Raw genomic sequence first — 20,397 nt, forward strand, 5'->3', positions numbered from 1 at the left:
TGGGAGAATTTTGGACTTCCACTCATTTCTCATTCAAGTTGAGCAACCACAAACTACCTCTGGCTTTAAAGTAAGATAGGAAACAACTCAGAACAAAAATAACTACTAAAATAATTCTATTATTTAAAAAGGAGGCTTAAAATAAAATACAGTTGCATAAGATAATGTAAACACATAGAAAAGCTTAGATCTTCAAAGCATTAACTATCCATATAATTATCTATATATTAAGCCAATTAATAAATCCATAATTTAAACAATTAGGTAACTTGGTTGCTCTGTTGATGTAAAATGTTTACTACAGTTCCCTCACATAAACAATTGCTACAGGCTGGGAGTAGTGGTTCATGCCTGTAATCCAAGCACTTAGGGAAGCTGAGTCCAGGAATTTTAGACCTGCCTAGGCCACATAGTGAGACCTTGTCTCTACAAAAAATTTTAAAAACTAGCCAGGCACAGTGGTGTGTGCCTGTAGTCCCAGCTACCTGGGGAGCTGAGGTAGGAGGATTGTTTGAGCCCAGGAGGATGAGGCTGTGGTGAGCCATGATTATGCCACTGTACTCCAGCCTGGGCAACAGAGCGATACCCTGTCTTTAAAACAAACAAACAAACAAACAACGCTGCTACCAAAATAAAGCAAGTAATTATTTGAGGACCAATATGCAAAAGTAGCTCTGAAGGGCAAAAAAAGAAAGTAATTTGTCCAGAACAACTAATTTATCGTAAGTCTTGATCCATCTGTAAACAGACTGATTTCTGTAGCCAGAGAAGGCCTTTTCTTTAAAATTAATTAGTTTGATGATGGTTATAAAAGACATTTGTTTGGACAGTAAGAGCTAAACAAATTTTTGTCAGATGTTTTAAGAAAATATTACTTACTTTTTCCAGGTCTTCTTGCTGCTGTTCGTTGCCTGACATTTCACAAAGTCTCTGGCTGAGGGCCACTGAACGTTTTAGTTCATCCTCACTGTCTGAATCAAGGCATAAAGCCAAGGAACTCTTGGACTTGAAGGTGAATTTCCTGTAATTTAAGGGGGAAAAAAAAAAGTCTGATAAACATTTGTCTTTGTTATTCTTTTGATGTAAAAATACCAAAACAAATTGCTTTTCCATTACGGAAAATTACTTAACAGAAAAAAAAGATACATCAAAAGAGGTATATTTCAGCATTACCTTTGCCCCACTCCAAAAGAGCCATGCTTTGAAAACTGGACAACTCTTATGCTACTACGTATCATCAGTAAACTAATCATGTTGTGCCTTTTTTCTTTTAATGATCAACCCCAATGAAATTTGCTATTGTCTTTATAAAGTATGCTACTGAATTCATGCAGGCATAGCAATGAATAAATGTTTTTGACAACAAAGTGCATGAAGACTAATTTGTGATCTTTTAAATTATGACCCATGCACTTTAAAAATAACAGTAACATTCCACTTATCCACTTATCTGTAGGTCAGACTTCTGGCAACCTCTACTTTCCAGAACACAGGGATTCCAAAGTAAGAAAAAAAGGCTTCTGAGGAAGGCAGTTCCAAAACCCATGTACTTAGAGGGACCCTTTCTTTCCCAGGAAATAGTGTATAAAATAGTATATCAAGTTCATCAAGAAATGAGAGCTAAGAAATGAGAAAGAATAACCACAAGAAAAGCAAACAAGAACTATAAAGTCATTTAATGTAAAAGCAAACTGTCTTGTAATAAGAGCCTCTGAGGGCAATATCATATTGAAACACAGTGCAATAATTGATACTTAAAATGCTGATTTTAAGTCATTAAGATATACTTAAATTATCCTTAGTTATTTTATTTAAGAATGTAAGGAATAGCATAACATATTTTAGAAACATTTTCATCCAAACTGTTAAAAATGTTTTAAAAGATAAATGCTTAGAAGGGTAAGCTTCAGTTACATAAAAATTCACTTATGTGGAATCCTTTAATGATGCCAGATAAGTAAGGTGTTACTGTGTTGTCTTCTAGGTAAGCTGAAAATAAACTAAAGAAAAAAGTGGTAAAGGTCAAAGAACAAGAACTTTCTTTGATGGAGGTTAACATAAATTCATATGCAATACAAAAAATATATATAAAATGAAAACTGGGAAATACAATTAACCTGAATGTAAAAACTGAAAATAAACATACAGACTAATGGCACCAAGAAATAAGAGGCCAAAGTGGAAATCAGGAAAATTACATAGCAATGTAGATCAAAGAAAAGAGGCAAGTGGTCAGTGATAAGCCCAAACATAGTATGTGGCTCAGGGCAGCCAGGATATCACTGCACTCCAGCCTGAACACTTGAAAAGCCTCCCATTATGTGCTCAGAAGGGTTTTTAGTATAATAGCCAATTAGCCATCTTAATTCCTCATTTCAGATTTCATGCTCACCAAGCAAACCTGAACATATTAATTTGTTTATCCAGATGAATATTTTGCTGAAGGAGGGTGACACCTGGCTACCACTGCACCAGGGTCAAATGTGACAAAGGACATTGTAGAAGAATCAATGGTATTCTGGTTCATAACTCAGCCTCTTTTAAGTTTGATCGGCATGACAGGTCTTCTAGGGCCTAATCATTCTTTATTGATCAACTCCCAAATTTTCATACCAGTAGACCCTGGAGAACAGATGACCATGCCAAGGTACAATGATGCCCAATGAAATCAGTTCTTTCTTGCAACTACAGTGACTTGGTACATAAAGAGTGCATTCCATTAATAATTACTATATTTACAGAAGGCAGCTTGCCTGTAGCAATGAAAAATATTCATCCTGTAAATGCATCACTTGCTCACTTTCTAAGCAGCCAAGTGGTATTGCTCATTTGTATCTTGAGAACGGGTAAGAGTATTCATATCGGTACCATTTCAGATTTCTAGTCATGTTAGTCATCTGGTTTTAATTGCACTGAAAAATAATTAACAGGAGGAAAAGAAAATAGCAGTTCCCAAATGTCATTTTATGGTTATATAAGCCCCCCAAAAGCCTTTAAACAACAAAAATGTCTTTTCTCTAAAAGTACTTTGGGCCATCAAATTTTTAGAAAAATTAATTAAAAAGTCAAACGACAACTAAATCAATTGAAATGATCTAATCAGGAACTCCTCTAGTAAAATCTCAGAGGAAATATATTTAAAAAGCAAACAAAAAAGGCATGTGCTTCCCTCCTTGGATAAAGTTTGGTCTTAAACAACAACAACAAAAAAAACCAGGGCATTTGTAGAATGCTTGCTTGTTTTCCTGTCCCCTTTCAAAATAACTCCTATTCGGTGTCAAAGAAGAATTTCCAGACTGGCTAACAACAGGTAAAAAATGTTTTGGGATTCTATGTCTATCTTTAAGGAAGAGTGTTTTAGACTAATAGGGGTAATTTTATCCCCTATGTCCCTAGACTCCTATGTCCTTGTTAATTTTTAGAGTTTTAGGATGAAATTATTACATATTAGCAATAATAAGTTTTTAAAGGTTTAAGACAGAATATTGAGAGGATGAGCTAACCTTGTGTCACTGATTAAAATCTGTTATATCCTTCAATATATTCTAAATCAAATTCAGGAAAGTTTCAAAAGTATAGATAATAAAGAGCATTATCATGCAAAAAGAAAAACAATAATGAAAAGGCAGGGAGGCAATCTTGGAGATTAGGGTAAGCCAAATCCTTAAATACAGATTTTGGGTACATAAGAAATATAACTCACTTTGAAGGTGTAGAAGGGCTGGTGATGCAGGAATTCACCATTTGAGAGGCTTTCAATGGTCTAGAACTATCAGAAAATTAGAAAATATATAATGTATACAAATGAATTATTAAAGATATATATTTGACTTATAAAATGAATTATTCTGTACTATAATTCCTTTTATGTCCTCTTGAAAAGCAAACAACTATAATACTTTTTAAATTACTAGCAATAGGCCAGGTGCAGTGGTTCACGCCTGTAATCTCAGCACTTTGGGAAGCTGAGGCAGGTGAATCACCTGAGGTCAGGAGTTCAAGTCCAGCCTGGCCAACATGGTGAAACCCCGTATCTACTAAAAATACAAAAATTAGCCGGGTTTGGTGGCGGGTGCCTGTAATCCCAGCTTCTAGGGAGGCTGAGGCATGAGAATTGCTTGAACCCAGGAGGCGGAGGTTGTAGTGAGCGGTGACCGCACTACTGCACTCCAGCCTGGGCAACGGAGTGAGACTCCATCTCAAAAAAAAAAAAAAAAAAAAAAAATTTACTAGCAATAGAGGCCAAAAGAGAAAATGAAATACCATCTCTAGGCTCTCCTTGATCCAATAATCTAAATAGACAGCACTGGAAATGAAGTCAAGTGTAATACATAGGAAAAAAATAACCTGGAGAAAATCACTTTGTCTCAGTTCTTTTAAAGTAGTAGCTCTCATTTATTGAGGACTTATTAGATGTCACACACTGTGCCAAGAACTCCACGTATTATCATCTCATTTAATGTTCACAACCATCCTATTGTTTTTCTTACAGACAAGTCAAGGAATTTGTGTAAGGTCTAAAAGCTATCAAATTGTACAGTCAGATAGCTTGGCTTCAGGCCTGTGATCACATAGAGTCTACACTGTTAGTGTGACACAGCACTACTGCCAGCAAGAGTAATAGCTCTACCAGCAGAAGGTAGTATGTACCAAGCAAAAACACACAAAGAAAAGCTGTGAGAGGAAAAAACCAGAAACACTTAGACTCTCTGGCCACATGCTTTTCTTAGTAGACCCTTGAGACACTAGTGTAAACTTCCATGAGACGTTGCTCTTTCAGCCACTAACTGTATGACTTTAGGAAAATCATTTAATTTCCTTGGTCCTCTTGTATAAAATTAAGGGTTTGGACAAATATCTCTAAAATGTCTTTCATCTTTAAAGTTCTATAACTTTATTATTCCACCAAACTAGTGTTTGAGTATAGAAAAGAATGACATAACATACAGCTTCAAAGTAATGCAAATATGTAGAAAAAAGGGGAACACTCAAAGAAGTCCTAAGGTTTTCCCAGCACACATAATGAAGCAAAACCTAAAGTAAAGATTACTTCTTTTTTTCTTGAGAAATTTTAGTAGCCATTTAAGTTCTTTACACTGCTGATAATATATGAATGAAGGCATAACATTGAGTATAGGGTTTCTCATAACTGCATGTCCTGAAGAGTCAACTGAAGCATTTGCTAAAAATATTGATTCCTAAGCCCCTATCTCAGACCTACTGAAACAGAACTTCCAGGGAAAAAACACAAAAATCAGTATTTTTAGTGTCTAGGTGACTCTTATTATCACCTAAGTTTGATTTATATTCCCAAAGTATATCAAACTGTCTTCTAGCAGTCTAAAAAGAGCACTTCCTAAAAAAGCACCTCACTATGAAAAGCAACTAATAACTTTGGAAAAATTTTAAGCATTATCTTCAATTACTTCAGGCAGTGATTTAACACTAAAACAAAGTAAAGCAAAATTAGAATCTCCTTCTTGGTCTGATTTTTTCTTTTCCTTTTTTTTTTTTTGAGATAGGGTCTTGCTCTGATCACCATTCACTGCAGACTTCATCTCCCAGGCTCCAGCAATCCTCCCACCTCAGTCTCGAGTAGCTGGGACTACAGGTGTGTGCCACCATGCTGGCTTTATTATTTTATTTTTTGTAGAGACGAGGTCATGCTCTTTTGCCATAGGTGGTTTCAAACTCCTAGGCTCAAGCGAGTCTCTTGCCTCAGCTTCCCAAAGTGCTGGGATTACAGGCATGAGCCACTGCATCTGGCCATTGATCTGATTTTATCTTGGGGTCATATTATGTAATTCAGTCATTCTTTTGATTAGATACTAAAGCCTTTCTATTTCAAAAGGGAATGTAAAGACATAGTCTCTCAAGGACTTACATTGCCATATGTGCACTCCAACCAAGGGTAAAAGGTGGTTTTGTATTTTCAGTGCAATGAGATGACAGGGTCAGGTATCTTGGAATGATGACTTGCTGCCCAATCTTATTGTTAAGCGAGAGAGCCACATTGAAGCTATATCGTTTCAAATGGAGAATGAGGACCCTGAAAAACAGGAGATGACAACCTTACTAATTCATACTTAATACAAGTATCTCTTGTATAGTGAAATAGATCACTCTAACTATGGTAGATGACTTTTGATTTAAAAAATCCATTTGGCCAAACCAAAGACACATCAAAGAATATTTACTGAATACCTGTTAGGTAACAGGCATTGGGCCAGTTAATAAGCATACAAATAAAAACAAAACAGGGACAATGGTGGATTAGTGCAATTTGGGTAAAATAGTTACAATGTTCCTAGAAAAAACACAAATAAATAAAATACAGCAGACAAGAATGTTAAATTTGGCATTGATATTGGGTTAAATCCTTAAATTATTTACTTCACTGTTACATAGTTTAAAAAGCAATAGGTTTTATATAGCCACTACTGGTAAAATAATGTCTATTAAAATGTTACATAGCTCTTATATTTAATGGTAAACATTAATTATTTCAAGATGATTTGATGAGAATTATTCTTTTATTTTCAGAAGCACTTTCTCTGTAGAAAGCTAAGGAGGAAATACAAAACGTTTCCCCATCTAGAAACAAGCTTTACAAAAATTTGCATGCCAAATCTTGTCTGTGGGTCTGAAAAGGCTTTTATCTCTTTAGAAGGACTGAATTCTTTATGGTTAAAATTGTGGTAACCTTTTCACTTCTCATACAGAACACGATCTCTGCTTGATGGATTAAATGTATTTCTCAACTCATAAGAACACTTTAAAAATTGAATTTCAAAAATCTTATGGGAATAAACTTCAGTTCCAGGCACACATACAAAAATATCTGATCTATAAAAAAACTGTTTCTTACCATACATGCCTTCATCACAGAAGCCACAAACAAAAATTTGCAAATTGAAGTTATGGATTATACTTCTCTTTAAAAAGCATGCTAGAACTCAGGATCTTCAAAAATTTACAATTTGAGAGAATACAAGGACACAACTGATGTGGAACCAATGTCAAAATTAAATCTTGTGACTAGAATTTCAAATAACCTAACCAAAATAAAAGGTAATATGAGGCTACTCTGGACACACTGCCTATAGCGTAGCCCTGCTATGCACGGAGCAGTAAAAGGAAAAAAAAAAAAAAAGTAATATAAAACAGGAAAATGATAGTCAAAATCATTGATCTTCAAAGATGAGGCCCAACTTTGTGAACAGATTTGATAACGATAACAGGCCCTTCAAGAATAAGAGTGGCTTTGAATATTAAACTGAACGAAAGTAGAACAAGACTAATCATCGAGATTTAAAGAGTGGCTTTGAATAGTAAATTAAACAAAAGTAGAACAAGACTAATATTGAGATTTGACAAACAGAAGCTTCTATCACATAAGTCTGGAATAAATTAACCTTTAACACAAGTGATCTACCAGGAAAAAAAAAAAAAAAAAAAAGAAAGAAAAGCAAGGAGAAAAATTCCCCTTAGCATTTATTTTCCCCCCACTTGAAAAACCAAATAGCAAGAAAATGGGAAAGAGAAGAGACATCCAGCATGTGAGGTCAAAACTAGTCTTTTTAACTGTACACATGGTTTCCTTAGTGACAGCTGGTAACAACCAATTCTTTGCCTTAAGATTCTTCCTCCCACCTTCCTAGCCTCAAACCACTCACAAATAGGAAAGAACAGTCTCTTAAGTCAAAAATATAATATAAGTCTCTTAAGTCAATATAATAATTACTGCTATGATTTATATACTTTAGGAGGCCAAGGCAGCCAGATCACCTGAGGTCAGGAGTTTGAGACCAGCCTGGTCAACATGGCACAACCCCGTCTCTACCAAAAACACAAAAATTAGCCGAGCGTGGCGGCGCATCCCTGTAATCCCAGCTACTCAGGAGGCTGAGGCAGGAGAATCGCTTGAACCCAGGAGGCGGGGGTTGCAGTAAGCCAAGATCATGCCACCGCACTCCAGCCTAGGCAACAGAAAGAGACTCTGTTTGAAAAAAACAAAAACCACAACATTTTTTGTAGAGATGGGGGTCTCACCATGTTGCCCAGGCTGGTCCTAAACTCCTGGTCTCAAGCAATCCTTCCACCTTGGCTTCCCAAAATGTTGAGATTACAGGCATGAACCACCACGCCCAGCCTTTATAAAGTCATTTCTTTAAAACCAGCTTCCTTGGTTGGCCGCGCGGTAGCTCATGCCTGTAATCCCAGCACTTTGGGAGGCTGAGGTGGGTAGATCACCCAAGGTCAGGAGTTCAAGACCAACCTGGTCAACATGGCAAAACCCCATCTCTACTAAAAATATAAAAAGTAGCCAGGTGTGGTGGCACACACCTGTAATCCCAGCTACTCAGGAGGCTGAGGAAGGAGAATCGCTTGAACCCATGAGGCAGAGGTTGCAGTGAGCTGAGATCGTGCCACTGCACTCTAGCCTGGGGGACAGAGCAAGACTCTGTATCAAAACAACAACAACAACAACAAAAAACAACAACAACAACAAAAAAAAAACCAACTCCCATTTTCTAGAAAGAAGTAGATTGTGAAATGTAAAAGAACTAGTCTCTAGGGCCTAGGTTCCAGAAATTCCACAGTTACTGACAGAATATTGAAGCTAATAAAAGAAAGTAAAGCACTTTGTAGGCAAAGTGCTACATAAATACTTAATGTTAATAACAACCTTGGTGTTTGCAATCTATTCTTGGAAGAACTAAACGCTGTCCTATAACCACATAATAATTTTTTGTAACTACTTCAGTTTTATGTTTATACAGAACAGATACAATATAAGTTAATTTCATTCCTATATCAGAAAATTTATGATTACAGGAAATTTACTAATTTATAAGATCCTCAGAATGAAGGAATGAACAAACTGCAAAAAATTACTCCCTATTTTATTCCTATGTACATGTGTGTCTATAGCAGGTTTTTACTGAAAGTATGAGAATAACAGAGAAAGACTACAGCACAACACAGGACAACAAATTATAACTGAATATTACACATTACTAAATTAAAAATTGACTAGTTAGTTCTTATAACTATTCCAAAGTCTCAGCAGCTGTATCCTCTATTGTCATTTTCTTGGAATTCTCAAGACCCTTTTTCTCTTCAATATTTGAAACCCTTTTCCTTCCTTTAAATATATATTTCTTTCTTTTGTAGAGATGGGGGTTTCTCTATGTTACCCAGGCTGGTCTTGAACTCCTGGACTCAAGTGATCCTCCTACCTTAGCCTCCCAAAGTGCTAGGATTACAGGCGTGAGCTATCACACCTGGCCACCTTTCTTATCCAAGAGCATTCTAGCTCTCCACCCTCTCTCTACACTCTGCACATTTCAGCTTTCCTGACCCTCTTTACCAATCCATTCTGGTAACCTTCATTTATTCAGTAATATTTGTATGAACTTTAAAAAGAAAGACTGAAAAGCAATTAAATGTACCTGTGAATTCTTTAGTCCATAGCAAAAAAAAAAAAAAAAAAAAAAATTACCTAGGAAGCCTGTTAAATTTGTGCCTGACAAGAGCGCACTTTCCGCCACACTTCTCACAAGAATACTCCAGTTCTTCGGCCTATAAAAAGAAGGAAAAATAAAGCATGAAGGTGAATCAGCATTAATATCTTCAATGCAAATATTTGCTCTAGTCTTATCAGTTCCATTAGTGGAATGACAACTCTGAACCAGTTTTAGAAATTCTGTGTCTAGAGCCACGAGCCTTACCAAATTAAGACCCAATCCTCAAAATATACTTATAATATCACGCCCCGTTTCAGAACTTCTAATTTCCTTTTTTCCCAAGAAAATATCTAAATTTATGATAGTAACTGACTCTAAAATAGAAGATTCTTAGGCTTTTCAGCCTTTTCCCCACGGATACATATGAATCACTACCAAGAGTATATCCAGATTTTAACATTTGGCCATAGCAGAGATAAGATCACCTTTAGGTTAGGTAGAATTTCTTGTCTGTTAGGTGTAACGCTACCCCTTTCGCATAACGGAACTCAATCTTCTCGTGACAGCCCACTAAGAACAACTGCTTTAAAAGGATGAAAGATTGGGGTGAATACCATTACCTAGAGAACACTGAAACAAGAAATCCTTAAAAAAATTGGGGTAAAAATACATAGGAAAAATCTTAAAAGTCTATGATAATAACAAGAATAGTTTAAAAATGACTAAAAGAAAAGCAGAGTATTTATCTTTGGGTAGAGCTCAATGTTCACCATTTAATAAACAGATTTTGTTTGTTTGTTTGTTTTGACACAGAGTCTTGCTCTGTCAGCCAGGCTATGGGAGGGGCGTGATCTCAGCTCACTGCAACCTCCACTTCCAGGGTTCAAGTGATTCTTGTGCCTCAGCTTCCCGAGTAGCTGGGACTACAGGCATGTGCCACCATACCTAGCTAACTTTTGCATTTTCAGTAGAAGCAAGGTTTCGCTGTGTTGGCAAGGCTGGTATTGAACTCCTGACTTCAGGTGATTGGCCTGCCTTGGCCTCCCAAAGTGTTGGGATTACAGGTGTGAGCCACCGCACCCAGCCAGATTTTTTATTTTTAAATTTGTATTATTTGTATTATTTTTATTTTTAGGGGGGAGAGACGCTGTCTCCCTCCTGTCTCTTATACACATCTAGATGTGTATAAGAGACAGGGACTACAGGCGCCCGCCACCTCGCCCGGCTAGTTTTTTGTATTTTTTAGTAGAGACGGGGTTTCACCGTGTTAGCCAGGATGGTCTCGATCTCCCGACCTCATGATCCGCCCGTCTCGACCTCCCAAAGTGCTGGGATTACAGGCTTGAGCCACCGCGCCCGGCCAAAGAATATTTTCTTATTCTGCAGATCTTAGGATACCAACTTACATGGTATCTACAGTTTTAATTTCATGTTACCAAATTTTAGAATATGTTACATCAAATACTTTAATATTTGTTTACAAATAACAAACTACTTTTTTTTTTGAGACAGAGTCTCGTTCCGTCTCCAGTCTGGAGTGCAGTGGTGTGATCTTGGCTCACTGCAACCTCCCACTCCCAGTTCAAGCGATTTTCCTGCCTCAGCCTCCTGACTAGTTGGGACTACAGGCACAGGCCATGATGCCCAGCTATTTTTTGTATTTTTAGTGGAGACCGGGTTTCACCATGTTGGCCAGGATGATCCTGATCTCTAGACCTTGTGATCCACCCGCCTTGGCCTCCCAAAGTGCTGGGATTACAGGTATGAGCCACCATGCCTGGCTATATTTGCTTTTTTTTGAGATGGAGTCTCGCTCTGTTACCCAGGCTGGAGTGCAGTGGCCGGATCTCAGCTCACTGCAAGCTCCGCCTCCCGGGTTTACGCCATTCTCCTGCCTCAGCCTCCCGAGTAGCTGGGACTACAGGCGCCCGCCACCTCGCCCGGCTAGTTTTTTGTATTTTTTAGTAGAGACGGGGTTTCACCGTGTTAGCCAGGATGGTCTCGATCTCCCGACCTCATGATCCGCCCGTCTCGACCTCCCAAAGTGCTGGGATTACAGGCTTGAGCCACCGCGCCCGGCCAAAGAATATTTTCTTATTCTGCAGATCTTAGGATACCAACTTACATGGTATCTACAGTTTTAATTTCATGTTACCAAATTTTAGAATATGTTACATCAAATACTTTAATATTTGTTTACAAATAACAAACTACTTTTTTTTTTGAGACAGAGTCTCGTTCCGTCTCCAGTCTGGAGTGCAGTGGTGTGATCTTGGCTCACTGCAACCTCCCACTCCCAGTTCAAGCGATTTTCCTGCCTCAGCCTCCTGACTAGTTGGGACTACAGGCACAGGCCATGATGCCCAGCTATTTTTTGTATTTTTAGTGGAGACCGGGTTTCACCATGTTGGCCAGGATGATCCTGATCTCTAGACCTTGTGATCCACCTGCCCCAGCCTCCCAAAGTGCTGGGATTACAGGTGTGAGCCACTGTGCCCCGCCAACAAACTATTTCTAAGGTTGTCTAAATGCCGGCTATTGAGTTAAATTTATAATCTATTTAATCAATTAATTTTCTTTTTCAATGAGTTATAATTAGATTTATCAAGCTTTTAAAAATTATTATTATTTTAAAAACGTCTCATCTGTTTTCCCCATGAATAATTTTGTTGAAACTCTGCCAAAACCAGGTGTGGTGGCTCACGCCTATAATCCCAGAACTTTGGGAGACCAAGGTGGGCAGATCATTTAAGGTCAGGAGTCGAGACCAGCCTGGCCAACATGATGAAACTGTGACTCTACCAAAAAATACAAAAATTAGCCAGATATGGTGGCATGATCCAGCTACTTGGGGAGGCTGAGGTGGGAGGATTGCTTGAACCTGGGGACAGAGGTTGCAGTGAGCCGAGATTGTGCAACTGCACTATAGCCAGGGTGACAAAGTGAGACCCTGTCTACAAAAACAAAAACAAAACAAAAAGAAACTTTGCCTTGAAGAAACCAACTTCAAATACAACTATCAATGATATAAAATTTAGTTATGTGAAAATACAAAAGATATTATTTACCCTAAAGAAAAGATCAAGAGAATCTTGAATTGAACGAGGAGGGAGTGGTTTTTTCCTACGAGGAAGGTCAATAGAGAGGTCATTAAACTGTTCTCTTTTGGGGATAATCTCTCCACATCTGTAAGAATAAAATGAGACATGTAAGCATTCAGACCAATACACAAGAAATACAAATATACATGAGAAACACTGTTCTTCCACAGAACTTACGGTACTGACACATTATCACCAGGCAGAAGAACTATATACATTTAAGACTTTTTTCATGCTTACTTTAACCCTTATTAAATTAATACAGATAAAAACCTCAATTGCAAGTATTTAGTACTTTCTTTAAAATGTTTTTTTTTTTTCGTGAGATACAGTTTCACTCTTGTAGCCCATGCTCAAGTGTAGTGGTGCGATCTCAGCTCACTGCAACCTCCGCCTCCCGGGTTCAAGCGATTCTCTTGCCTCAGCCTTGCAAGTAGCTGGGATTACAGGCATGTGTCACCATGCCCTGCTAATTTTGTATTTCTAATAGAGACGGGGTTTCTCCATGTTGGTCAGGCTGGTCTCGAACTCTCGACCTTAGGTGATCCTCCTGCTTCAGCCTCCCAAAGTACTGGGATTACAGGCGTGAGCCACCATGCCCGGCCAATTTTTAAACTTTATATAAGCAACCCCCAAACTTTAAAAAACTAAAGTATAGCATAATATACAAAAGTGAACCTGTTGCAGGTAAACAGCTTGATAAATTATCAGTTAACACATTCATCACCACTCAAATCAACAAACAGGGCCAGGTGTGGTGGCTGGCGTCTGTAATCCCAGCACTTTGGGAGGCCAAGGTGAGTGGATCACCTGAGGTCAGGAGTTCAAGACCAGCCTGGCCAACATGGTGAAACCTTGTCTACGAAAAATACAAAAATTAGCCAGGCGAGGTGGCGCGCGCCTGTAATCGCAGCCACTTGGGAGGCTGAGGCAGGAGAATCACTTGAACTTGGGAGGCGGAGGTTGCAGCGAGCTGAAATCATGCCACTGCACTCCAGTCTGGATGACAGAGCAAGACTCTGTCTCATAAAAACACAAACAGGGAGGCTGAGGCAGGAGAATGGCATGAACCCAGGAGGCGGAGCTTGCAGTGAGCCGAGATCACGCCACTGCACTCCAGCCTGGGCGACAGAGCAAGACTCCGTCTCAGAAAAAAAAAAAAAGAAACAGAACACCACCGTCAACTCCCTAGAAGCCCCCTTGCACATACCCTTTTCCAATCACTATCCTCCTTCCTTCTCCCAAAAGATAACTTTTTTTTTTTTGAGGCAGAGTTTCACTTTTGTTGTCCAAGCTGGAGTGCAATGGCGCAATCTCGGCTCACTGCAACCTCTGCCTCCCGGTTTCAAGTGATATTTCTACTTCAGCCTCCTAAGTATCTGGGATTATGGGCGCACACCACCATGCCTGGCTAATTTTTAGTATTTTAGTAGAGAAGGGGTTTCACCATGTTAGCCAGGCCAGTCTCGAAACTCCCAACCTCGTGATCCACCCGCCTCGTCCTCCCAAAGTGCTGAGATTACAGGTGTGAGTCACTGCACCTGGTCCCAAAAGACAACTATTCTGTCTTCCAACACTATAGATGTTTTGCCTGTTTTTGAACCTTTTATGACGGGATTATGCAATACATTTTTAGTTGGCCTCTCTTTTGTTCGGCATGATTGTAATATTTAACTACGCTTGCTGAGCATGACTCTACTGCATTTTTGTTGTTGCATAGCTTTAATCTGTATGAATATTCTACAATTATCCATGTTAATATTGATGAGCATTTAGTTATTTCCAGTTGTTGGCTATGTAAGTAATGCTTGAAAAATTCTACATGTTCTTGGCCAGGCACAGTAGATCATGCCTGTAATCCCAGCACTTTGGGAGGTCGAGGTGGGCAGATCACAAGGTTAGCAGATCAAGACCATCCTGGCTAACATGGTGAAACCCCATCTCTACTAAAAATACAAAAAATTAGCCGGGTGTGGTGGCGGGCACCTGTAGTCGGGAGGCTGAGGTAGGATAATAGCATGAACCCGGGAGGTGGAGCTTGAAGTGAGCTGAGATCCTGCCACTGCACTCCAGCCTGGGCAACAGAGTGAGACGCCATCTCTAAATAAATAAATAAATAAATAACTATTCTACATGTTCTTTATGTGCATATGTGGATACTTCTACTAGGCAGCAGAATGATTTAGTCATCAAATACATTTTTTATAGAATTTAAAAACGTGAGCTCAGAGATTAAAACACCATACTCAATTTACCTAGAAGCAATTTCTTTTAAATAGTTGTAGCTGACTGTTTTTCATTTTGTCTTATCAATACTTTAGGTAATATTCATATTTCTACCCTAATTCCCTACTGTTACAGCTAAAGACTGAAAAACATTAAGAGTATATTTGTCTTTCATTCAACAAACATTTACTGAGTGCCTCTCTAACAGGCAGAATTCTAAGGTGACCCTTGACTTTGTATATTTCTGTCCCCTTTGGGTGTGGGTAGAACCAACCTGTGATAATTATGAGCTAACATACCTATGATGATGTTATTTTACCTGGCCCAAAGGAATTTTGCAGACATCATTAAGGTTCCTAATCTTAACTTTGAATGACTCAAAAAGGAGATTATCTGAATGGGTCAGATCCAATCACATGAGCCCTTTTGTTTGTTTTTGAAACAGGCTCTTGCTCTGTTGTCCAGGCTGGAGAGCAATGGCATGACCACAGCTCACTGCAGCCTCAACCTCCCAGGCTCAAGCAATCCTCCCACCTTAGCCTCCCAAACAGCTGGGACTACAGGTGTGCACCACCATGTCTGGCTAATTTCTAAACTTTTTGTAGAGAAGAGGGTATCACTATGTTGTCAGGACTGGTCTCGAACACCTAGATTCAAGTGATCCTCTTGCCTCAGCCTCTTAAAGTGCTGGGATTACAGGCATGAGCCACTATGCTCGGCCCATATGAGCCCTTTAAATATGGGTCTAGAGGACAGAAAGAGAAGTCTGAGGTCAGAAAGATGTATACTGTCTGCTAGCCTGGAAAAAAGCAAACAGCACTATTGTGAAGTGCCTATGAGGGGGCCATGTGGCAAGGATCTGTAGCCAGCCTTTAGGAAATGAGTGTTTCCAGCGGACAGCTAGCAAGAAAATGAGGATTCTCAGTCCTACAACCATAGGATCTGAATTTTACCCATGACCTTAATGAGACAGAAGAGGAACCTGGGCTCCAGATGAGAGCACAGGCAGTAATACCTTCATTTCAGTCTTATGATACTCTGAGCTGAGAACTCAGCCATACTGTGCTTAGTTTTCTAACCTACAGAGCTGGGATGAATAAATGGGTGTTGTTTTAAGCCAATACGTTTGAAGCACTTTCTTACACAGCACTGAAAACCTAATAGAGCCTCCTATATGCCAGAAAATGTTCTAGGCACTGGGGTGATAGCAGTGAATAAACCAAGGCAAAAATACCTCCTCTCATGAAGCCATCATTATACTAGGAGAGAGAGACAATGAAATTGACACTAGTAAAACATACAGTATGTTAGATAGTGATACATGTAAGGAGGAAATACATAGTAGGGAAGAGGAAAATGAAAGATCAGAGCACAGTATCTGATAGGGTGGCAAGAAAATACACCACTGAGCAAATGGCCTTTATGTAAAGATCTGGAAAAGCGAGGGCACTACCTAAATAAGAATATGGGGCCAGGTGTGGGGGCTAGTGCCTGCAATCCCGGCATTTTGGGAGGCTGAGGTGGGAAGTTGGCTTGAGCCCACAAGTTTCAGACCAGCCTGGGCAACACTGGAAAACCCGCTCTCTACAAAAAATAAAAAAAATTAGCCAGGCATGGTGGTGCGCACCTGTAGTCCCAGCTACCTGGGAGGCTGCGGCGGGAGGATTGCTTGAGCCAGGGAAGTTGAGGGTGCAGTGAGCTGTGATTGAGCCACTGCACTCCAGCCTGGGTGACAAAGCAAGACTCTGTCGCAGAAATAAATCAGCAGTTAAATAAAAACAAAAATAAGAATTTTGGGAAAGAGAATTCAAAATAGAGGAAACGGTAAGTATAAAGACTCTAAGGCACTACGATCCTGGTATTTTTGAGCAAAAGCAAGGAAGCTCATTTCGTTAAAATAGAAAGAGCAAGGGAAAAGTGTGACAGAAGATGAAGTCAGAGAGTTAACAGAGATGGGGGTAGGGGTGCTGAGAGGCAGATTACATGAGGTTATACAAGTCATAGGTTTTTTAATTGTATGAGCAGAAGGCTGACATGAACTAACTTCCATTTTAAATGGATTGCTTTGGCTTATGTGTTTAAAACAGACTGCAGAAACATGGTAAATAATTTAAAAGATGCTGCAACAATTCAAACAAGAGGTGATAATGGCTTGGTGTAGGGTAGTGGCAATGAAAGTGGTAAAAAGAGGTCACATTCTGGATGTATTTCCAAGGTACAGCTGAAAGGGCTTGCAGACATACGAGATGTCAGGTTTGAGAAAAAGAAATACAAAGCTGGGCACAGTGGCTTACGCCTATAAACTCCAGCAATCTGGGAGGCCAAGGTGGGAGGGTTGCTAGAGGCCAGTTCAAGATCAGCCTGGGCAACACAGTGAGAGCCCATCTCTAGAAAAAATTTAAAAATTAGCTGGGCATGGTGGCATGTGCCCATAGTCGTAGCTACTCAAGATGCTGAGGTGGGAAGGACTGCTTAAGTTCAGGAATTAGGAGGCTACAGTAAGCTATGACTGCGCCATTGCACTCCAGCCTGGGTGACAAAGCAAGACTCTGTCTTCAAAAAAAAAAATTTTTTCCCCCCATATTCAAGAATATATTATTAATGCATGGAATTTCCTTACATTAATTAAAAAGCAGTCAATTTAAACTGCAATAGTTTTTTTAAAAAGTACATTTGCCAAACTGGCCAAACAAACCTATAGCAAGATGGGGCAAAGGATAAACACACAAAATTACAATCCAAAGTGTAATGTGTGTGGAATCTTCCTTCAGCCAGAAACTACTTTGTGTTAGAGAATTGTCCTAAATAAAATTACTAATGAAGCAACAGAACCCAACCCCACCTAGCTGGCACATCCTGCCCAGTTTAGCCACCTGGTGTGCCTATATCCCATAATCCATGCCACTTATTGCACTGATTCACATACTTCAACTGCATATCCAACATCTGGGTGCTATACAATTAGAGTGCCTAACACCACTGGCACAGTGTAGAAGCCAACTACTCTGATATGGCCTTCCTTTTTTTTGGAGATGGAGTCTTGCTCTGTCACCCAGGCTAGAGTGCAATGGCATAATCTCAGCTTACTACAACTGCCTCCTCCCAGGTTAAAGCAATTGTCCTGCCTCAGCCTCCCTAGTAGCTGGGACTACAGGCGTGCACCACCACGCCTGGCTAATTTTTGTATTTTTAGTGAAGACGGGTTTTCGCCATGTTGGCCAGGCTGGTCTCAAACTCCTGACCACAGATGATCCGCGCATCTCGACCTCCCAAAGTGTTGGGATTACAGGCGTGAGCCACCGCGCCCAGCCTGATATGTCCTCCTTTCTTCTGTGTTGCCTGAATGATCCCACTGCCCAGCTCTCCAGACCTGACAGAGAGCTGGTGGACTGCCTGTGGTCATTTTCAACAGAGGCAACTTAAATTTTGTTATAAAAAAATGTGAATGGTACTCCCACAATTCAATGAAATAATAACTGAAAACTTTGCCTCTCACTTTGACTTGCACAAATTTTGTCTGGAAGGTGCATTAGAAGGAAGGGATAAATGGCTATTATATTATTAACTGCTGTTGGACTCTCTAGCTATTATAAGCTGAACCATACTTGCAAGATCTGGATGTTTTCTTTAGAAAACCATTCATCCACTAGGGGGAAAAGACTGATAAAGTCATGAATGAAAGCAAGCAGTATCACAGACTACTGATGCAAAACTGTCTTTATTAAAATTCTGGTTAAAAATGCTAGAATGTTACAGCTGGAAAAGGTGTCAGTGAACACTATCATTTTGAGCAGCCTGAGAAAAATAGATATGGAGGACAGAAAATTGGAGAACCAATATGGATTTTGAATATTTCTGAAGAAAATTCCAGAATGGAAGAGAAGCAGTATTTAGAGAACAGTTTTCTAGAGCTGGAGAAAATCCCAAAGCTTCCGATGAAAAGGCTCTACCATATTAAGGCAAAAGTAACAAAAAGTGTTAATAACTAGAATTAAACTAGTGAAACTGTGAATTTCAAAAATACCACAGATTTTCAGGAAGAAAAAGAAAAAATTCCCACAAAGTCAGGTTTCTTATGAGTGGCACAGAGTAACAGGATATGACAGGGCAGTATACTTACTATATTGATGGGTAAAGACTATGTGTGAGTCAGTAATTCTGCATTAAGTCATGTGTGAAAGTCATAGAAATAATTTTCTCTCATATAGAGACTGTGAAGAATTACATTGTAACTGAAAAAAATCTATTCAGAGATGTACTATAGATCACTAGAAGATTAGTCAAAGTGAAATATTTTAAAGTGATGCGCAGGCTATAGAAATCCTGGTAAGTATGGAAATTCATGTAGAAAGTAAGTGCGGATAATTACTGTAAATATGGTTGAAAAACATTGCAAAGGTAAAAATAATTCAAATTCGGATCTATTTTGTAAAAAAATATTTCTAGTAAAAATAATGTGGGGTTCAACCAAAAAAGCAAGTAATAAGGTGTGTTTTTTTTTCAGTGACAAAGAAAAACAAGCATTCCCAAACAATTCAATATTCTACACTGGAAAAGATGTGGAATGAAAAAAATAAAACTACAGATCAAAATTAAGTGTTTAGTCAATACTAAAGCATATAATAAAGTATTTAAATTTTCCTCAGTTCTCACTCCACCAAGCATTTTTGTTTTGTTTTGTTTTTTTGAGATAAGGTCTTGTTTTGTTGCCCAAGCTGGAGTACAGTGGCATTATCATGGCTCACTGCAGCCTCAACTTGCAGTGTTCAAGCAATCCTCCCACTTCAGCCTTCCAAGTAGCTGGGATTATAGGTGTGCATCACCACGCCTGCCTAATTTTTGTATATTTTGTAGAGATGGGGTTTCCCCATACTGTCCAGGCTGGTTTTGAACTCCTGGGCTCAAACTATCTGCCCACCTCATCCTCCCAGAGTGCTGGGATTACAGGCATGAGCCACTGTGCCCAGCCCAAGCATTTCTATAGAAAGATAAAGACTTCAAAAAAAAAAAAGGTTTGATATAATCTGTTGGTTTATATTTCCCTATGACATAGAAAGGAAGATGAGATACAAATTCATTACTCAGGAGGCTGAGGTAAGAGGATCACTTGATCCCAGGAGATCTAGGCTGCAATGAGCTGGGGTTGCGCCACTGCACCCCAGAGCCTAGGCGACTGTGTGAGACCCTGTCTTAACAACAGAAAAGAATTCATGGCATCTGGTATGTCGTAGGAGAGTTTTAATCACTTGCCATAAAGAAGTAAAAAGGGAAAATCATTTCTTAGACACTACTTACGCTTTACAAATGATGGAGTGCTGAACCTCAAACTCCAAATTAGTAATAACAGGGCAAGTGTATACTCTGGTAGCTGAAATATCTGGTGAATTTTCTTCTCCAGAAACAGGTTCAGTCTTCCAAGTTTTATTTAATTTTTCCATATCTTCTTTCAACTGGTCCAAACACTGACTTAAAAATTCATGAGCATCCTAATAAGACAACAATATCCTTAATCAGAAAAAAACATTTCTAGTCACAATAATACCTCATTGAGGCTGGGTGTTGTGCCTCATACCTGTAATTCCAGCACTCTGGAAGGCTGA

General features: G+C 39.1%; 1 protein-coding gene across 1 annotated transcript in view; it reads right to left on the minus strand.

Annotated features, from left to right (window-relative positions):
* The window catches only part of USP37 (ubiquitin specific peptidase 37), a 126,383-nt gene that overhangs the window by 30,006 nt on the left and 75,980 nt on the right, over nt 1-20,397 (minus strand). Inside the window, exons 11-16 of the mRNA XM_011964598.1 lie at nt 20,093-20,283; nt 12,539-12,656; nt 9,506-9,585; nt 5,885-6,049; nt 3,704-3,769; nt 880-1,021 (exon numbers count right to left, since the gene is read on the minus strand). Of these exons, the coding sequence (XP_011819988.1) occupies nt 880-1,021; nt 3,704-3,769; nt 5,885-6,049; nt 9,506-9,585; nt 12,539-12,656; nt 20,093-20,283 (762 nt within the window). The remainder of the gene's footprint in view (nt 1-879; nt 1,022-3,703; nt 3,770-5,884; nt 6,050-9,505; nt 9,586-12,538; nt 12,657-20,092; nt 20,284-20,397) is intronic.

Source organism: Mandrillus leucophaeus, unplaced genomic scaffold, assembly GCF_000951045.1.
Source record: "Mandrillus leucophaeus isolate KB7577 unplaced genomic scaffold, Mleu.le_1.0 Scaffold70, whole genome shotgun sequence".
Taxonomy (NCBI): Eukaryota; Metazoa; Chordata; class Mammalia; order Primates; family Cercopithecidae; genus Mandrillus; species Mandrillus leucophaeus.